This window comes from Cryptomeria japonica, chromosome 4 (genome assembly GCF_030272615.1).
Source record: "Cryptomeria japonica chromosome 4, Sugi_1.0, whole genome shotgun sequence".
NCBI lineage: Eukaryota > Viridiplantae > Streptophyta > Pinopsida > Cupressales > Cupressaceae > Cryptomeria > Cryptomeria japonica.
Window position 1 is genome coordinate 493,628,499 of NC_081408.1, and position 18,025 is coordinate 493,646,523.

The following is an 18,025-nucleotide window of genomic DNA, read 5'->3' on the forward strand; positions in this document are numbered from 1 at the left end:
TATATCAATAAGAGGAATGCTAGGTCTAGAAGTTCTCCTCACTATAACCCTTGAAGTAGTATAGGTCATAAATCTCATAGATGAACTCCACAACACTCCCACCATATCAAGAATTCACAAGAGAGAAACCTAACACAAACACTGATTGTTAAATAAAAATCATGTAAAAGTTTTTAAAAGCTTGAAAAATCAAGAGGTGGTTTCACTTCAGATTCACCAAAATGTAGAGTGGTAAAATTGAACCACTATGAAGGGTGGCTAAATCCCTCAAAGACTCAATAACATCCTCTCCACTCTGAGTAATCCTTTGAGGTTCCTTAACCTCTAAGTTTACTCACCAAGATGAAAAGAAAGTGCACAACTATCTAATATTAACAAACGAATGCATTTTAACCACATAGCCTAAAAGTACTTGTCACTGAGATTGCCTAATAAACTTTGTATGCTCTTTGTCCAAGAAGTGCATGTGGGTCTAGGATGATAGTGCAATGCACATGGGATGAAATATAGAAGTTTGTACAAAAAGTGTAAAATGACCAGAATCTAAAGTTTTGCACACTAGATGCCACAAAAACACAAAATGATAACAAGCAACATGAAACACACTAACAAAATTATGAAGAGAATGAAAAGGAAAGCTTAGAAAGGGTCCTGCGAATGTAGCCTCCAACCAACACAACACCTTCCTTCACCAATCCTGCACATAAATGAATAGAGATGAAAATGTTAGGGTTGTAATTTAGAGGTTTGCCACAATAAACCCCCATTTTGGTGTTTCCACCTCCATGGATATCCAAGGTTAATTAGTTGATAGAAAATCGATACAGGAAATGTCACAAATGTTATGTTATCAAAAATGATGAACAATGTAACAAGAAAAGGAGGAAAGACTCTCCTTAAACACCAATAAGATGGAGCTTTTTGTAGTGAAGAAAAGAATGAATCTCCCAAGAAGATGGAGCTTCTACAATGGTGGTAGTCCAATGAACTAGTGAAGGATAATGAGAAAGATGCATAAAAACCAATTGTGAGATGTTAGAGAGTGCAAAAGAATTCAAAAAGATTGATTAGAGACCAAGAGAGAGCTACAGAGAAACATAATGAAGACTAAAAGGTAAGATAAAGTGGATTGGAAGACATCTTGACAACGATGGTCGTAGGAGGCATCAGACTAACAAAATTATGAGGTGTAACATCCTAATGACCACCTTCAGTCTGAATATTTTTTAGATGAATACACAACGCACAAACATCTCTGCGGGGCAAATGTGTTTGTGAACATATTAGTCCAAGTAGTTAGGTCAGATAAGGAAGGTGACAGAGCAAGGTGAGAAAGCGGGAAAGGTAAAGGGTTGATCATCATCTCTGATTCAGCTTAAAGCGAAGGCACCATGTGAAATGGAATTGCACAGGGTGCAATTTTTCGACATTACAATAGCTTAGCAACTTTCTCACAAAAAATTCCTCAAAAATCACAAAGTTTGAATTTTGGTAGCCCTAATCCTAAATGTATGTTCAACTTGGGACAAGAAGGGGAAGCTTATTCTCATAAGTATATTCTCTTTGCAAAATTTTGTCCCAAAGATCCCTACTAGCATGGAGAAACATGTGACACAATAGAGAGTACCATTTGAAGTCAAACATCTTATCATTGGCCTTGATGGCCACCATTTTTTAATGTATCATTTCTGCTAGAAATGTAGCAAAGTCAAATTCTATATTCACCATTAAATCTGAAATATCTATAAATATATACATCAAATGATGTGCACCTTCAATTATGCATCTTCTCCCATATGTGGCACAAGTAATAATATATCTTGATAAAGAGTCTTCAAAGGTATGCATGTTAAAGGGCTCTTTCTCAAATTGTGAGATCTTAATAGGTTTCTTTTTTAAACCCTTTATTCTATGCCTTAGAACATAGAAAAACTTGTACACACCCTTATTTGTCTGATATTTCTCTTTGAAAGCATCAAAACTAACAACCTTTCTCACTGTCATATTCAGACCAAAGACAACTGAAGTGAAATATTTTGAGAAACATACCATTTAATATCCATTTTTTGCCAACACCCTCCTTGTTCACACATCATACCTCTTGGCAACTTCCCTTACAAAATCAGCATTGACAAACACATTTGGCACCACCAATTTTTCCAACTCCAACTCCTGGGGATTACAAACAAGGAAATGAGCCAGCTTGTTAATGTACCAATGCTAAAACAATGACCATCCATCCAGTCACTGACAAGTTTGCATCTTTGTAGCCTCCTAGATAATTGATCAATTTGTCTCTTGGATCTTCCTAGCTATATACATTGGCATGTCCCTCGGATAACCAAGACAATTGCATGAAAATATCTTCCTCAATTCATCTCTTTATTGTCGAATACTATCCAACTAATTGATTCATTTTTTATAGGATAAATAGAGACTTAGCATTTTTAGTTACGATTAAGGTTTAACAATTCTACATAATTCGATTTAATTCTTCCACAAAATCATATTGTACTAACAATTACAAGATCAAAAACATAAAATGTAGAAATATCAAGTGAATTTGACCTCAATATGACCACTTACACATCAATTCCCAGCAAACCCTAGTTTCACCACAAACTTCATAGAGAGATTAATTACAAATGAAAGTGTTCATTGAAACATTCCTAAAAATGAATTTATTTGCTTCAAATGGTTGAAAATTTGACTAAAACTAAATAATTTTTCCATTACTTCTTGTGTGCTCGAACAATTGAGTCTAGAACTTGTCATTCTCAACTTTGAATGTGAATCATTGATTTGATCAAATCATGGTAATATTAATGCTTAGGATTAATTTAATCAAATTTGAGAAGCCTTTAAATTCTTTTAAAGTATTCGAACCAATCAAAACGTGCGATGTGAAACTGCACTTTCCACGGTAGCCAACAATCAATGTCATCTATCGTAATTGTATTCTCTCTGCAATTTTCTTCTAAGGCTTGAAATAGTAGAGAACCTAGGAAATCTATAGGGGTTCTACCAGCGAGCTTAGATCTCCTCCAGCATTCACCAAAAATAACCCACAATAGAAACTCACAAAAGGGAAAGCCCCAAATTTGGTATTTTTTTCAAGTTTTTTTATTGCAAAATTCATCATACAATGCAAGAAAAGAGCGTACTCACCTTTGTCAATTCCATGATGGTGTGATTCCCCAATTTCTTGCATATTATTTTATATTTTCTTATAGATATTTGGACTTTATATTATTGGATATTTGTGATCCATAAAAAAAGGGTGTGATCTTTTTAGTTCGCACTTTTTCTATATGTTGGTGTCATAGAAAATAAGTTATTAGATATCAAAAAATACCCATTTGATGGTATAATATGCAAAGCATATTTTTGAAGATACTATGACATATTCTATGACAATTGTAATGGATAAAAATAGGGGAGATCATTTTGGATGTGAGAATTACATTCATGGATTATTAATGATAATTTGTGATAAAATACGGTTACATATTATTCATGGATATTCCAAATGTGTGAGGGACATGAGAATTTTTACCTCCATTGTTGGAGCTATTTTTGGTTTTGTATGACCATTTGGCACCTAGTTTTGGCCAATAGTTTTAGCACTTGGTTTACAATACCATTTGTGGTATCATGTTTTGTATTTGCCTATATATTAAGGTTGTGAGATAGTATGAGGATTTTTACAAGTAAATAGATATTATTAGATTTGATGAATTGACAGAAGTTGAATGTATTATAATCTCTTTGTAGATGATACAAACTTGTCCTCTTTTTGGGTGGATTTTTTACCCTAAAGGGTTTTTCCCATGTAAATTGAAGAGGGCAAAATGTAGATCAATGATTAGTTGCATATGTCATATATAAAACACTAAAGAGAATTCAAAGAAATAAAATATGTAACCATTATACCTAAATCTTCACTTATTCCTCCAATTGAGCTTGATGAAGTAGAGGAGCCTTTTGCTCCACTTGATTTTCTCCATCAAGATGGCATAGATTTGGATTGCTCTCCACTACACAACAAGATAGATTGGATTCAAAGGATGAGTATGGATGAAATGGATTGTGTGAGGCAACAAATGGGCATTATGATAGTATGATTGATGGATTGAGGACTCAAACTAACAATATTAGATTACATGAAAGGTGGATGATTTGTGAGGAAAAGAGACTCCAATTTATAGATTGGAGGAGGCCAAAATGGAGGGCCAAAGTTGATTTGAAATGGAGGGCTAGGATTGAAGGAAAGTGGGAGAGGACTGAGAGGACTGAGAGGACAAGGTGTAGGATCCAAGAGATATGTCATAAAGGCATTTCTTGTCTCTATGCCCCACAAGTACAAGGGGAAGAGTTCCCCAAGTTCATTGGGAAGAGAAAAGGAATATAAAATCCCTTGGGGGAAGGTAGGAGGAATTAAAAATTTCAAAATAGAAGATTGTGTGGCAAGACTAAATGGGAAAAGGAATTAAAAATTCCTTGCGAAGAGGGGGCATGGGAATGTGCAAGGATTTGGCATTCCTTGGAAGAGACAAAGTTGGTGCATTTAAGGTTTGGAAGGTGAGAGAAGAAAGCCATTTATGGCAAGGAGTTGACTCATCCTTAATCAAGGTGATTAGGGATATGCAAATGATTAAGGGTATTGATTAGGTGGGTTAATGAGGGATTAGAGTGCAAATGGAAATTTAGAAGGATGTGACTATTGTTATATGGAGCCTAATAAGACTCAGAGGTTAAATTTTCCCTACTTCTATCGGCGCGGTTTCCCCCCATATTTGTTTGACGAGGGTTTGGGGGCAGCACCCCCAAGATGGATTCAAGGGGCAATGCCCCTTGTGGGGTCAAGGGGTAGCACCCCGCGAGGCCAAAAAGACTTATTATTTTATAAAGGCATCAGGTGTTGTTTTTCTATTGGCTGACATGTTGTAACCCTAATTTTGTAACCAACATAAGTCTTGATTAAAAGGCTAAGGGTTAGGGTTTTTTGTAGAGAATTTTGTAGCATTTTGCAAAGGTATTGAGTTGCAAGGGGATTGTTGGTTATAATCAGTTTTGATTTACTGGATAATAATATTGGACTCTCTGTTTGCTGGATGTAGCCCGAGATTGGGTGAACCATGTTAAATATTGTCTCTTCATTGTTATTATTTATGTGTGTTTTCATTCATGTGTTTAATATTTATCTGCATATAATTGATATTTTCTACATGCAATTCCTAACAGTGACATGAGGAGAGATAATGAGTGGGGGAATATAAAATTGAGGAAAATGATAAGCATGATTAGAGAGTGATTAATTAGGCTAGATGATAGGATTAGGAAAAGTGATTTGTAGGAATCACATGATTTGCTTAGTTAATTAAAATTGATTAACTAATAGAGATTTAGAAGGAATAATCATTGGAATGACTTTAGAAGGGTAGGGGAATAATTAATTTTGATAAATAAATTATAGGATTATAGTGATAAAATTAATTAAATTTTATTTAATTAACCCTAAGAGGAAGGCGACCAACACAATTAAATTGATTCATTATGTGGAAAGGATTAAATTAATTAAATATTAATTTAATTAATTTTAGACGTTTACATAAATATTTGTATTATGTGTGTGGCTATTGATTATTTCTAATTTTCTCTATTGATGATTCATATTAGTTCAAATCTCTATTGATATTTTATAATAATTTTAATATTTGCAAGTTTATTTCATATTTCCATATTATAGTAGTTTCCTTCATTTTTCACATGTTTATATATAGATAGTCCCAAGTCCATCAAGTCATGAAACAAATATTTTCTTTTGAATGTGTTAGAAGTATCTTAGGACCTAGTTCTAGGCTACATTTTAGATATTTAACTTAGTTTATAACTATGTAATAAGATATCACATAATCTCCTATTAAAAATTAAAACATTATCATTCAAGCACTAAATAATCAACCAAAAAATAATATCAATCAACTAACCATGTTCTACAACACATAACCTATGATTGATGCATAAATAATGACTATACAATAGTTAAATAAGAGTAACATGTTAGTCTATATCATCATGAACAATCAAAATAATTACAAATGATAATAACATAACATAAGTCTATAGTCAAACAAAGTGGTCACACAAGCAACATGCAAATGTGAACCATGAACAATTAGAAACCTCCCCATATGTCCACCACTATACTAAAGTGTAGTTTTGAACATGTGCCTATGAGGCAAACCAATTATCTATAAACAATATCTATCAAACTCAAAATTAAGAAAATAAAAACAAAAAAACAAAAAAAAAATGTCAAATGTCAATTTACCATCAATAAAAATATGAAATCATTAATTAATCATAATTATAACTACACTTTTTTTTCAAAAAAAAAGGTTCATAAGCTTATTACAATAATCAAACGATAATAGGAAACAATAGGCTAGAAACATGCAAGCATGGAAATTCAAGGATTTATCATGATAAACATTGATAAAGTGTACTAGTTGCAAATATGAGTTCATAAGATATGAATATAATAAGAATAATATATAATCATAGTAAGTATAAAAATTTGTAATTATCATAATATAAGATAAATATAAGCATATAATTAATCATTACTATCATAATATAGGCATGTCGTTTCACTAAAGTGAGATAAGAAAACAAAAGTGAAAATTCCCAAAGAGAGGATACACACAATAAAGAAACACATAAAAAAACATGAGACAAAATAAAGAAGGTAAAATGAGAAGAAGGAAAAGGAGATCAACAATAAACAAGGTATAAGAGAAAGTTAAATGTGAAAACACAAATAAATTAAGTTATATTTTTGGTCAATATGATAAGAGTGTTATCCAACACACCTAAAAAGGATGGAATTAACGTTCACTAGTCTAAGCATGCAAACTAGGAATCATTTTCATTCCCATTATTTATTAGAGAACAACCAATTAGGCCCAACTTCAATCCCTTAAGAGAGTTAGCCACATTGATTAATTGTTCTCTTTTAATGTTGATATGATTGGATATGATGATGACAAGAAATGATGAAAGAACTAGGTAAGTGCTAGGAAATTGACAAGAATCGACATAAACAAAAAGATATGTGGTCCTATAAATTAGAATGTAAGCTTAGATTTGGAAATGAGATGCAGAACAGGACCTATCACTAAAGTCTAGGCCTAAAAGTGTTGGTCTATGGAGTGAGGCACCCTAGATCTTGTTGAATTTTGCAACACAGGCACCTGCAGGATCAACACAAAACGAAGAATGCCTTCCACAAATGAGAGCAGCAAAAGAAAGCTATATTCCTCAAAAAAAAAGATTACAGAATTAAGATTACAATGCATAAAGGCATTCTTTATAGAAAGTAAAAAGATGCCCTAAGATAAATTGAGGAGAACTAAATTAAAATCATGAAGGAGCTAAATAAATCTCAACTAAGTTTAAATTAAAGTATCACTAAGTAAACTCAAGCTAGAAAAAACACAACTCTAGATAGAAAAGCATAACTATAGATGAAAAATAAAATCTCTAGCTAAATCCAACACCATAGATCGGCGTCAAAACCAACTTTTCGATAATATCATGTGGCCATGATTTCGACTATGTATGATCAAGTTATGGCCAAAAAACCAACTGCATGTCAATTAGGGCTTGAAGAGATTAAAGGGTTTCCAAAAAATAGAAACTTTCTAAAAATGGAAACTTTCCAAAAATGTAAAGTTTTCTTTCGACGCCCATTTTGCTCCAATAATTACTTACAACTCAATTTGTCAATATGTGTATGTTATCATGTTTAAGGGTTGGTCCTATTAAATCTTTTGTTGGTTTGTTGAGCTCATGGACTTTGTGCCTCCAATGGTCCAATTGACTCGTGGGTTTAGTCTAAGTGTATTAAGTTAAAGATGGTTCATTTGTAACCCCGCTAGCTAAGCATATTCACACCCAAATTCAAAAATCAAATATAATTAATCAATCGTTGTATGTTTTAAGCATATAAATAATAAGTCCCCCAAAGCACTGATTTCAAAACATCGATCTCAAAACTCAATAGCTCATGAGTTTTCTTTTCATGTTGTGTTCCTTAGCTAAAAATATTACTTCAAAGTATATATCATGTAAGTGCAAGTGTCTAATCCACTAAAACATGTCTTTTTTTACCTCAAGTACTTCTATAGATACATTCACACATAATCCATTTTTCATTAAAAGAATATTATTAAAAAATACAATGTAATTTGAAAAGCTTTAAATTTAGTTTGACAAATTACAACTAGAATATTATAGTCAAGTTCTAGATTTTGATAGTCTACTTCTAAATTACCAAATTAGATTTAAAGCTTTGTAAAAAATCGTTCAATTTTCTATAATATTTTTTTATAAAAAATTAAACCGTTTTAGGATATATATAACATTGTGTATTCATTTTATCCATGCCTTTGGATGATAAATTTTAGCCTACCATCTCATATGTTAATTCTTTTCAATTCATTAAAAAAATAAATAGTTATCAAAATATATAATTCAAACAATATTTCAATTGCATAATAAACATAATAAATGTTACACTATTGTTTATAACACTAGTCACTTGCAAAAAAATCATTATATAGTTTAATTTACAATGAAAAAAAATGTCCCTTGGATTAAACAAACACCACATATAAAAAGGATGTTATCTACATCATTGGACTTAAAGCTTTGCCTCTAAAATTTGGCCTACCATCTCAAATGTTTACTTTTCATCAAAATATCAAATAGTTTGAATAGTAAATTCTCAATCGAACAAATGTCTCCTCTTAGACAAATTTAACCCAAACCTAGTCTAGACTTCTTGATAGCATCATAAAAATCTTACTATCGTCTAAGAACTTCCCATTCTTAAGGTTAGAGAAAAATAGGAGAGAGAACAATTTATGATCCATCACATCAGAGTAACATATCCACTATTTATCTGCACAAAATCATTAAAAAATTAATTTATATAAAAAAATGAGTTAAATTAAACAAACACATTAAAAATGACATTATTTCAAAGACAAAAATATCTTACATGAAAACTAATACATAATTTCTATATTAAAAAATAAGAACCACATTCTTAAAAACTATGTTACTCCACAATTTTTTACTAAACTCTATATTAGTAAAATTTAATAAAGAACACACACTCTATTATTGTTTAATCTTAAAAATTGTTTAATCTTAAAAATTATTTAAAAAATATAATTTTTCACATATTCTTTAATTTAAATTTTTCATATAAAGGCAAAAATAACCCACCTATATCACAAATAATACTTTTCACTTGGTCACATGCCTAAAACATATATTTAACTATTGTTGATAAATGAAATGGTTGAAAAATAATCCATCATATTTTCTTAGAAGCATGGGACAGTCTTATTGTTGGGCATACTTCAATTATACTAAAGTGCAACTGAGAAATTTAAAATAAAAAATGTTATTGAAGGCTAATTTTGCATGTTATTAAAGACTAATCTGATCATTGAGAGCACTTCAAAGATTTCTTTTTTTTCTTCAAATCAAAATTACTTGAAAAGGGGCAGTAGATTGGAAGATGGAAGTTTAGATGAAGTGTAAAATTAAATGAAGGTCTACATACAACATTGGAAGCATAAACACATCGGATGGAAGTTCAAATGAAGAAAGTGTAAATTAAACTAAGGGGAAAAGTGCTACATACAAGATTGGAAGCATAAACACATTAATGATGGCAAGTGAAACAAAAAACTGAAGGTTATAAATACAGTTGAAGACATCAAGAAGCTAGTGGTGATAAAATGGTACAAAAAGTCATAGTAGTTATGACACTTCAAAACATCAAAGTGAGTTCAATAGAATAATTGAATATCTCAACATTTACAAAATGTTACCTCTATATTTAACGACTTGAGTGAAGATCTTTGAAGTCTTTCTAGAACCACCAGATATTCTAGCATGCTTGTCAGTACATTAACTTGTTTATGTTTGCAATATCTTTGATAGCCTCTCAAAATTTAGAATAAATTAAAAAATTAAACAAAATTACAACCATTGATTATTATATGTAAATTTAACATAAAAAGAAAGGTCATACAACTAGTTTAAATATCCTAAACATATTTATTTAAAAGTTATTTTATTTTATTAAATCATTATTTTAGTTTAAATATCCTAAACATATTTATTTAAAAGTTATTCAATATTCCTATATACTTATATGTTACTTTTTATTTTTGAGTATAATAAATTATATACTTGTATAATACTTTTTATTTAGACAGTCTGTAAACATGTCTTAACATACTATCAAATAAGAACAAGAAAAAGAATAAAAATGCAGAGTGGTGCTAAAAACTTCCATCTAATCAGAAATTGTTAAGTTTTATACGCCCAACACTTGAGAAAGTTTGTAATGATGCTTCGTTAGGATTCAAATTTGAGACTCCAAAGCATGTCAAACTGAACTAATCTAAAGACTCGTGGCCCCTAAGCTCATCCAAATTATGGAAATATAAACTACACCATTTAATGCCAGTATTGGATAATCAAATGATAATCTTGTATTTATTTATTTTTCTATTTTTAAGAGTATAATAAACATTATATATATACCTATATATTACTTTTAATTTAGAAGGTCAATCTGAACTAATCTAAAGACTTGTGGCACCTGGTCATCCAAAATATGGAAATAGACACTACATTTAATTCCTGTATTGGATGATTTAATGATAATCTTGTCTAAACCTATAACCTCCAAAATGGATATAACTAAGCATCATTCGTTTCCTATCGAACAAAGGCCCTCAATTAATCTCCCAATCCCAAATGTGAAGTATCATTATTCACAAATATCGTAATAAAAAATGACCTAAATAATGTTATCTCTTATACAAACTATATAGCTTTGATGATCTTGTGTGACATTATACCAGCTCCATAGAAAACTATTTGCAAGAACAAACCTCAAGTAGTAAGGTAGTACTCACATGAAATGTTTAGTTTATCCCAATTAGGATCTAGTCTTTGGAAGGAAAAATGATGTATAGCTTTGATGATCTTGTGTGACATTATACCAGCTCCATAGAAAACTATTTGCAAGAACAAACCTCAAGTAGTAAGGTAGTACTCACATGAAATGTTTAGTTTATCCCAATTAGGATCTAGTCTTTGGAAGGAAAAATGATGTTTGCACTCCAATTTATAAATCTACAAATTGAAAAATATATATATATAAGCCGTGCATGCGAGTTTCTGTAGTAAGCAATAGCTATATACCAAAATTTCCATAGCAGGCATTTTACAGATTCAAGTGTACTCTGACAACATAGTAATGACCACTCTCATTATGTATAGATACAGCCTCTTGTCTCACATATGAGCTCCAAAATTCCAACCCACTAAAACAGCGTCTTAAATGTGTATTAGATTGTTACTATAGTATAACACACTCCATCTTTATTTCTAACAAGAATCACGGCAAAGTTCTGTGGAGCATAACATCACAAGCTCCACAATGCTATGACAAATAAAATTGTCCCACATAAGCCACCTTTACACACTAAATCTTTATTCCTAACAAGAACCCTGACAATTTATAAATGTTAAACAGCAAAAGTGCCACAATGCTGTGAGAAATTAAATTGTCCCACTTAAGTCACCATATTCTTAGACATCTTGCACAACATAAAAAGGCTAAGCATGTTTTGAGACTTCAAACTAAGCAAACATTAAAAAATGTTGTTAAGAAGATCACCAACGTGTTGCTTGGGAAAGCTGACCTTCCCCTTCACCAAAGCCTTTATCTATAGGCTGATTGAATTTGACAAAACTAAATTTACCCCACATAGACCTAAGAAATGGGTACAGGTCGTCGAGCATGACAAACCCTATACTATAAGGCTTCTTTGTGCCCTACCCAAATTCCTATCGCTCCTTCCACTCCACCCCGCATGCCCTCTTTGATCAAAATTAATTTCTCTATCGCACTTTTGAATTCTAACCCTACAAATCCCACCACCCTTTAATGACCATTGTGGTATTCTTACAGAAATTAAAATTAAATGTCCTCGGTTTAGGCAACATAAACTGCAATATAATATAGGTCAAATGCCAACACTGCCATATTCAACATAAACTGCAATATATGATAAAGGACAAAGGTATCATATTCCAGGATGATTTCATCTTACAAAATTTTAGTTTACTACCACCAAATAAACACATAATAGAAGTCCCACAATTAGTTCTCTCCTGAAAACCAACAACCACCTCATCTTTAGCAATCCAAAGGATGAAAGGAACAGTGGAATAAATATTGGTCCTGCCAGTAATTTAGTTCAGTGAAAGATTAAGCATGTTGTGACAATTTCAGTTAAATTAAGATGCTCAAGTTGAATACCAGAGATAGTCATCAAAACCAAATAGAAATACATACCAATTGACATGAAAAATTAACTAATTCAATGAATCATTGATTTCAATTTTCTGATACTCTGGAAGAACAGAAGCAACAAATATGTACACAAATGAGATTTCCAAGTGGAAAACTTTAAGTGCACATGTAACTATTTAATGCACTAGTATACAGGGCACCCTCACCTTAATGAAACACTAAATGTGTCAACTGCTTCTATGAATGAGGCCATTTTCAGTCAAGTACTCAACAAACTCATCAATTAGATACGGCCATGCACCCTCTGCATCATAATTGGACAATGAAGGGTCTACCATCTGCAACAACATTTCAGCACTAGGTTAGTATTTAGTGACTTTCAAGTAAGCACAACAATAATAATATTTATGAATTTCTAATCATTCTCTTAGAATGAAAGTCCTCATCCCTCTTCTGGTTATTAAAGAAAAATTTTGGGTAAGCCAATTGCAGAACACATGGGGAAAAAGCATTGCCTAGTTTCTGTATTTTCCATGTTAGTGTAAAATATTGCAGACCTGGTGATGAAAGTTTAACTTGGGTCTTTCACTATAAGTTAAAACTTAAAACTAGGTTTAGTAGCATTTTCTTCAATGAACTTGAACGAGGGTCACGGTTTGCTCTTATCAAAAAGTGATTTTATGGTCAGAAGCCAGCCATCCTTGTGATACAATGTGATTGATAGATATCTACTATAGTCCTCTTTCTTTAAGTTGCTATACATAGAGGATTGTTATGGCCATGAAAACAAGCCTTGTTGATCATGAACAGGCTATGGACAAACCTAGGTTAAAGATTAGACTTCGAAGGAGGAAGTTCCTTTTTGTTTAATTTAGCAATTTATCACAGAGTTACCCGGGGACGCATCCCCGACCTGAAAACCCCCGTCCCCGTCCCGGGGACGTTTCGGGGACTTGGGGATGGCCAGGGGACGTTTCCCCCCATCCCCAAATTGCCCTGTTTTTGGAGGGGACGTCCCCGAAACGGGGGGACGCCTAGCCTAGCTTTGGGGGACATCCGTACGTCCCGGGGATGGCTGGGGACGGCTGGGATGTCCCCAATCCGTCCCGGGGACGGCCAGACGTCCCCCATTCTAAGGCCCTTAAAAAATATTAAAAAAATTTAAAAAGTTGTATTTTTAATTTTTTATTTAAATTTTCTAATATAGGCCCCTTATTAATTCAAATTGTTATTAAAAATTAAAAAAATTAAAAGATAACATTAATTAAATTTTAAATTTATTAATTTAATTCATAATTTTGACAATGAAACTATATGGCAGCAGTGTAGCCTTTGGGCATTTTGACACAGAGATTAAAAAATCGCCAAACTCGGCGAGTCAATAGAAAAATAACACCCAGCGCCTTTATTAAAGTATAAGTTTTTTTGGCCCCTTGACCCCGCAAGGGGCGATGCCCCTTGACCCCACCTTGGGGGCGCTGCCCCCAAACCCCCATTGAAAAATATGGGGGGAAACTGCGTCGATCAAAGTAGGGAAAATTTAACCTCCGAGTCTATTGATATGCATATTGACAATGTGAATGAATTGAAATTCTGATTTATGAATGCATAATTGCATATTGTGTATTGAGTATTAACAATGTTGTATGTTCAGAATTTACATTCTAAAATGTTTTCAACTTTTCATAGTATCATACACATGCTATATCCATGTTTTATTATTTTCATATGAATATAATGTATGTATGCATGCTTTATCCATGTTTTCATATGAACATTTAGAATTTTGAAATTTTCCTATATATTTTAAATTTTTCCTATATTTTATATAGTCGTCCCCTTTGCCGTCCCCCGCTGTCCCCAAATTTGGCAAAAAAATTTGCCGTCCCGGAAACACGTCCCGCCATCCCCTGCCATCCCCGTCCCGGAAACTCGGGGTAACTTTGGTTTATCATTATTTTGTTGAATATCTTCTGCTTCCTCTATTGTTGTGAATCTGTATCTGATAGGCAAAAGGTTTTTTTGGCTCTAGCAACCAACATTCCAAGCTACTAAAATAAATTCCAAAATCTTTCATACCTTTGCAAATTCCAAAAGCTGCGACCAGGTGTCCTTTGAAATCGCTTTGTTATGCCGGGCCTGCAAAGCCAAGTAAAACAGTTCTTATAAAACCTATATTGTTAACTGCACACTCCTCAATGGAATATATCATAAATATACTAGCTTTAAAGTTTTTAATCACAAAACTGGGACACAAGAAGCACCACGTATTTAGGAATTCAATTTCTTTGAAAACTAAAGACAATAATAAAAACATAATAAATTGAGTTCAGATAGCAATTTGGAAAATAATGAAGAGGTACAAGCAAAACAGTATCACTAGTATACTAAAATATTGTGCACTGCAACCTTAGAAATCCAGATGAAGCGCAATGCAATGAAACACCCTCATTTATGGTGAAAAAAAAAAGCGAGTATTATTCTTGTGTTCTGTAATAGCAATAGTCAATCTGAGCTAGTGTGTGTATGTGTGTAAGTTTCCACTCCATTGTATAAAACTATAAATCATAGCAAAATATCCATTATAATCAAAGGTAGAGATTATTTCCATGAGTTTCAATGTATAGGAGATTATTTTCATGATTCGAAAATTAAAGCACATGCTCATGATTCCATGCTCTTATATAGTATGTGGTCTGTGAATAAAATATAAAACAAGTGTACAAAGGGGTTAGCATCTATCAGTTTGAAAATTCATAAAAAATAAATAATAACTCTCTATATGACTAACTTCTGGCATATATGCTGGATAATAAAACAATCATGCACCCAGATTTGACCATACAAGTTAATACAGTTCACAACCATAATAACAAATCATCACTAGCAAATAGTTGCCCAGAGCCACAAGTTGTGAAGATTCCTATGCATTGTAAAAGAAGATAGAATGATTCTGCTTAGATACCTGCAAGAATTGGCACCACTGATCAACCAACGGCCATTGCTTTTCTGCAAACAATAATTGCCACATGCCTATAGCTGTATCTAATGCCAAAGACTTTTGACCCTGCACCAACACATAAAATAGAAAGAATAACTTGAGGAGGAAAAAATGAACCTATCAAAATTCATTTAAATAAAAAATAAAAAGGAGCCCAGTAATATGCAAGCCCATTGATAAAACAAGTCTGTCAATTCTCAGTGATGTGCAATCCTATTAATAAACGAGATGTAAAAATGAAATTCAACAGCTAAAAGTTTGTAACAATTTATTAATAATAATGTCAACAAAGACAAATTAATAATAAATTATATTAATGTCCAGGAATGGCAAAGGATAGTCAAAGGGATTGGAACACACATCTGTTAGCAAAGAACAAGAGCAAAAGGGGGAGTAGACTGAAAGTGCACACGAGAAAGCAAGAAAAATAAGAAAAACAAAGAAATACACACATGAGGATTAACCTAAAAATGGTAACACCAAAGCAAATACATGTATAAATAGATATTTGAGAGGACAACACAACACAGTAGAAGCAGATAGAGACCACAGAAGCAGGAAACAAAAATAGTTATAAATCTGTATTCTGGGACACATTAGAGGAGCAAACAATATTATCATCAATCACCATAGGAGTACCAATGTAGAGCCTGAGAATGCTCGTAGAGGAAGGTCTAGGGCTAAGGGGAGTAGGTTGGACAAACCTGGAGGCAGTTGATTCTGCATAGAACCAACACTCGAGGCTGACGAACTGATGAAGGTAGAAAAATAAACTGCTGATATGTGCTTGTCATGAAAGAAGGTCTCCGTCATCAAGAAGAGATAGAGCCATGACCATTAGAATGCAAGTTGGAGTGTAAGAATGAGTAATGTCTCACCAATGTGCCACCATCTTGCATGAATCAATATTATCTGAAGGGCATTTAATGCCAACATCTGTGACAAGCTTAACAAAGGAAGTAATCAATTTGGTGAATCTTGGACCTCCACAGAAAGATCTTTACCTAAACGTGGTGATCTCACAAAGAAAAAAGGACAATTATCTCTAATCAAGATGAAGAAAGTGGAAGACGAACCACAACAATCTTTGTATAAAGTTTGAAGAATGGTTTCTTGACTTTCTTCCATGAATTTCATAGTAAACCGAACACAGAAAAATAAAATCCTCCTCAGTCTCCAATTCCAAGAGAAACAAAAGCAGCTGACCCTTTTCCTTTGTAGGATATGGTCGAAGTTCAATGAAGTGCACCTGCAACTAGCCAAGGGCAATCCTCAAACCATGAGACAGATGCATTGAAGATAGTTGGGTCAAACAATAATCCCATCCATAAGAAGACTCAACAAAGAAAGATAATTTCAGGCTAAGAGAATTCAAAGGGAAGGTCCAAGCAGCTTGGAAATGTTGATGGATCATTTGTGCACCTCTTCCTAAGAAGTTGACGAGGGACACATAAGTACCTAAAAGCAAGTACCTGTCCATAGAGAAGACAAGCAAATAGACCCCAAAGAACCAACAATGATGACATCAAAAGGGACCCAAAAGGCAACCTCCTATCAGTAACAAAGTGCCAAAAAAGGGTGCCTCCCATAGGACAAAGCAGAACCACCAATAGATCTAAGCTTCTGTATAAAGCAAGTCTAAACGTACATTCAAGGAATAGGGGTTGGGCAGCAAATCTAGATTAAGCAATACATTGACAAATCATGCTGAAGCATAATTGCCTAAATCTTCTCAACCCAATCCCTATCACAAGATCCCAAGCTAGGGCCTCAACCGTGAACCATCCTAAAAATTTACAGCATTAGCATTCAAGAACAGAAGTGAGGCATATCTCTTGCAAAGACAATTCTTAGACACTATACACAAAAAAAGAAATTGACAAGTGAGCTAAACTACTAGATAAGTATAGGTGGTGACCTCCATCAGCCCCCTTTGTACGAGAAATGGAACCTGGAATGAGCATACTTGGTGGTGTTGAAGACCATAACCAAAGTTCTGCTAAGGTTGGCCATAGGCTGCCGAAATCAACTAAACTTGACAAGGGCATCAACATGTTTTTGTAGGTCATTATTAGAACAAAAGAGGAAGACCATGTCATTAGAGAAGAGAAATTTAGGAAACAGAACATAGTGAATATCTTGTCAAAGAAAATTCTCGAGTTCATTAATGTAGAAACCAAAAAGTGTTGGAGAGAGGGCAACCTTACTTGACTCCAATAATACCTCTAACAAAATCAAAAAGGCCACACTATGTCTAAAATCATCCAACAGTATCTCATACTGCCATCATCAAATGCCTTGGGATGGCGTCAAAAGCCTTCTTATAGCCCACAAGACAAAAAACTTTAGTAGACTAATGACAAACCTCTTAATGATAGCACAAAGTGTGAATGTGGTCAATTGTTAGGAAATTCCTCCTGAAGCCAGCAAGCAAGGGCATGAGTAATAGGAACAATACAAATTACATAATCAAGAGACAAATTGAATGAAATGAAATGAAGGATTTTAATAACGTCCACAAGGCCAAAGTCGCCTATGGGACCCACAGACAGCACACACCCCACAAAGTCAGGGCACCATAATCCTAATCTGCCTGTAACCTCTTTTCA

The 18,025-nt window shown here is 33.2% G+C and overlaps 1 protein-coding gene across 8 annotated transcripts in view; it reads right to left on the minus strand.

The window, feature by feature from the left end:
- Nucleotides 1-8,601: 8,601 nt before the first annotated feature.
- LOC131060381 (uncharacterized) overlaps nt 8,602-18,025 on the minus strand; it is a 47,126-nt gene continuing 37,702 nt past the window's right edge. For 4 of the 8 annotated variants that reach the window (XM_057993578.2, XM_057993577.2, XM_057993574.2 and 1 more), the window contains 4 exons: nt 15,381-15,482; nt 14,495-14,554; nt 12,622-12,753; nt 8,602-8,968 (listed from right to left, as the gene is read on the minus strand). In XM_057993578.2, coding sequence (XP_057849561.1) covers nt 12,643-12,753; nt 14,495-14,554; nt 15,381-15,482 — 273 coding nt within the window. In that variant the 3' untranslated portion in view covers nt 8,602-8,968; nt 12,622-12,642. Of the gene's footprint in view, nt 8,969-12,144; nt 12,754-14,494; nt 14,555-15,380; nt 15,483-18,025 lie in introns of those variants that run through there. The other 4 variants (XR_009110346.2, XM_057993575.2, XM_057993576.2 and 1 more) reach the window with 4 other exon arrangements.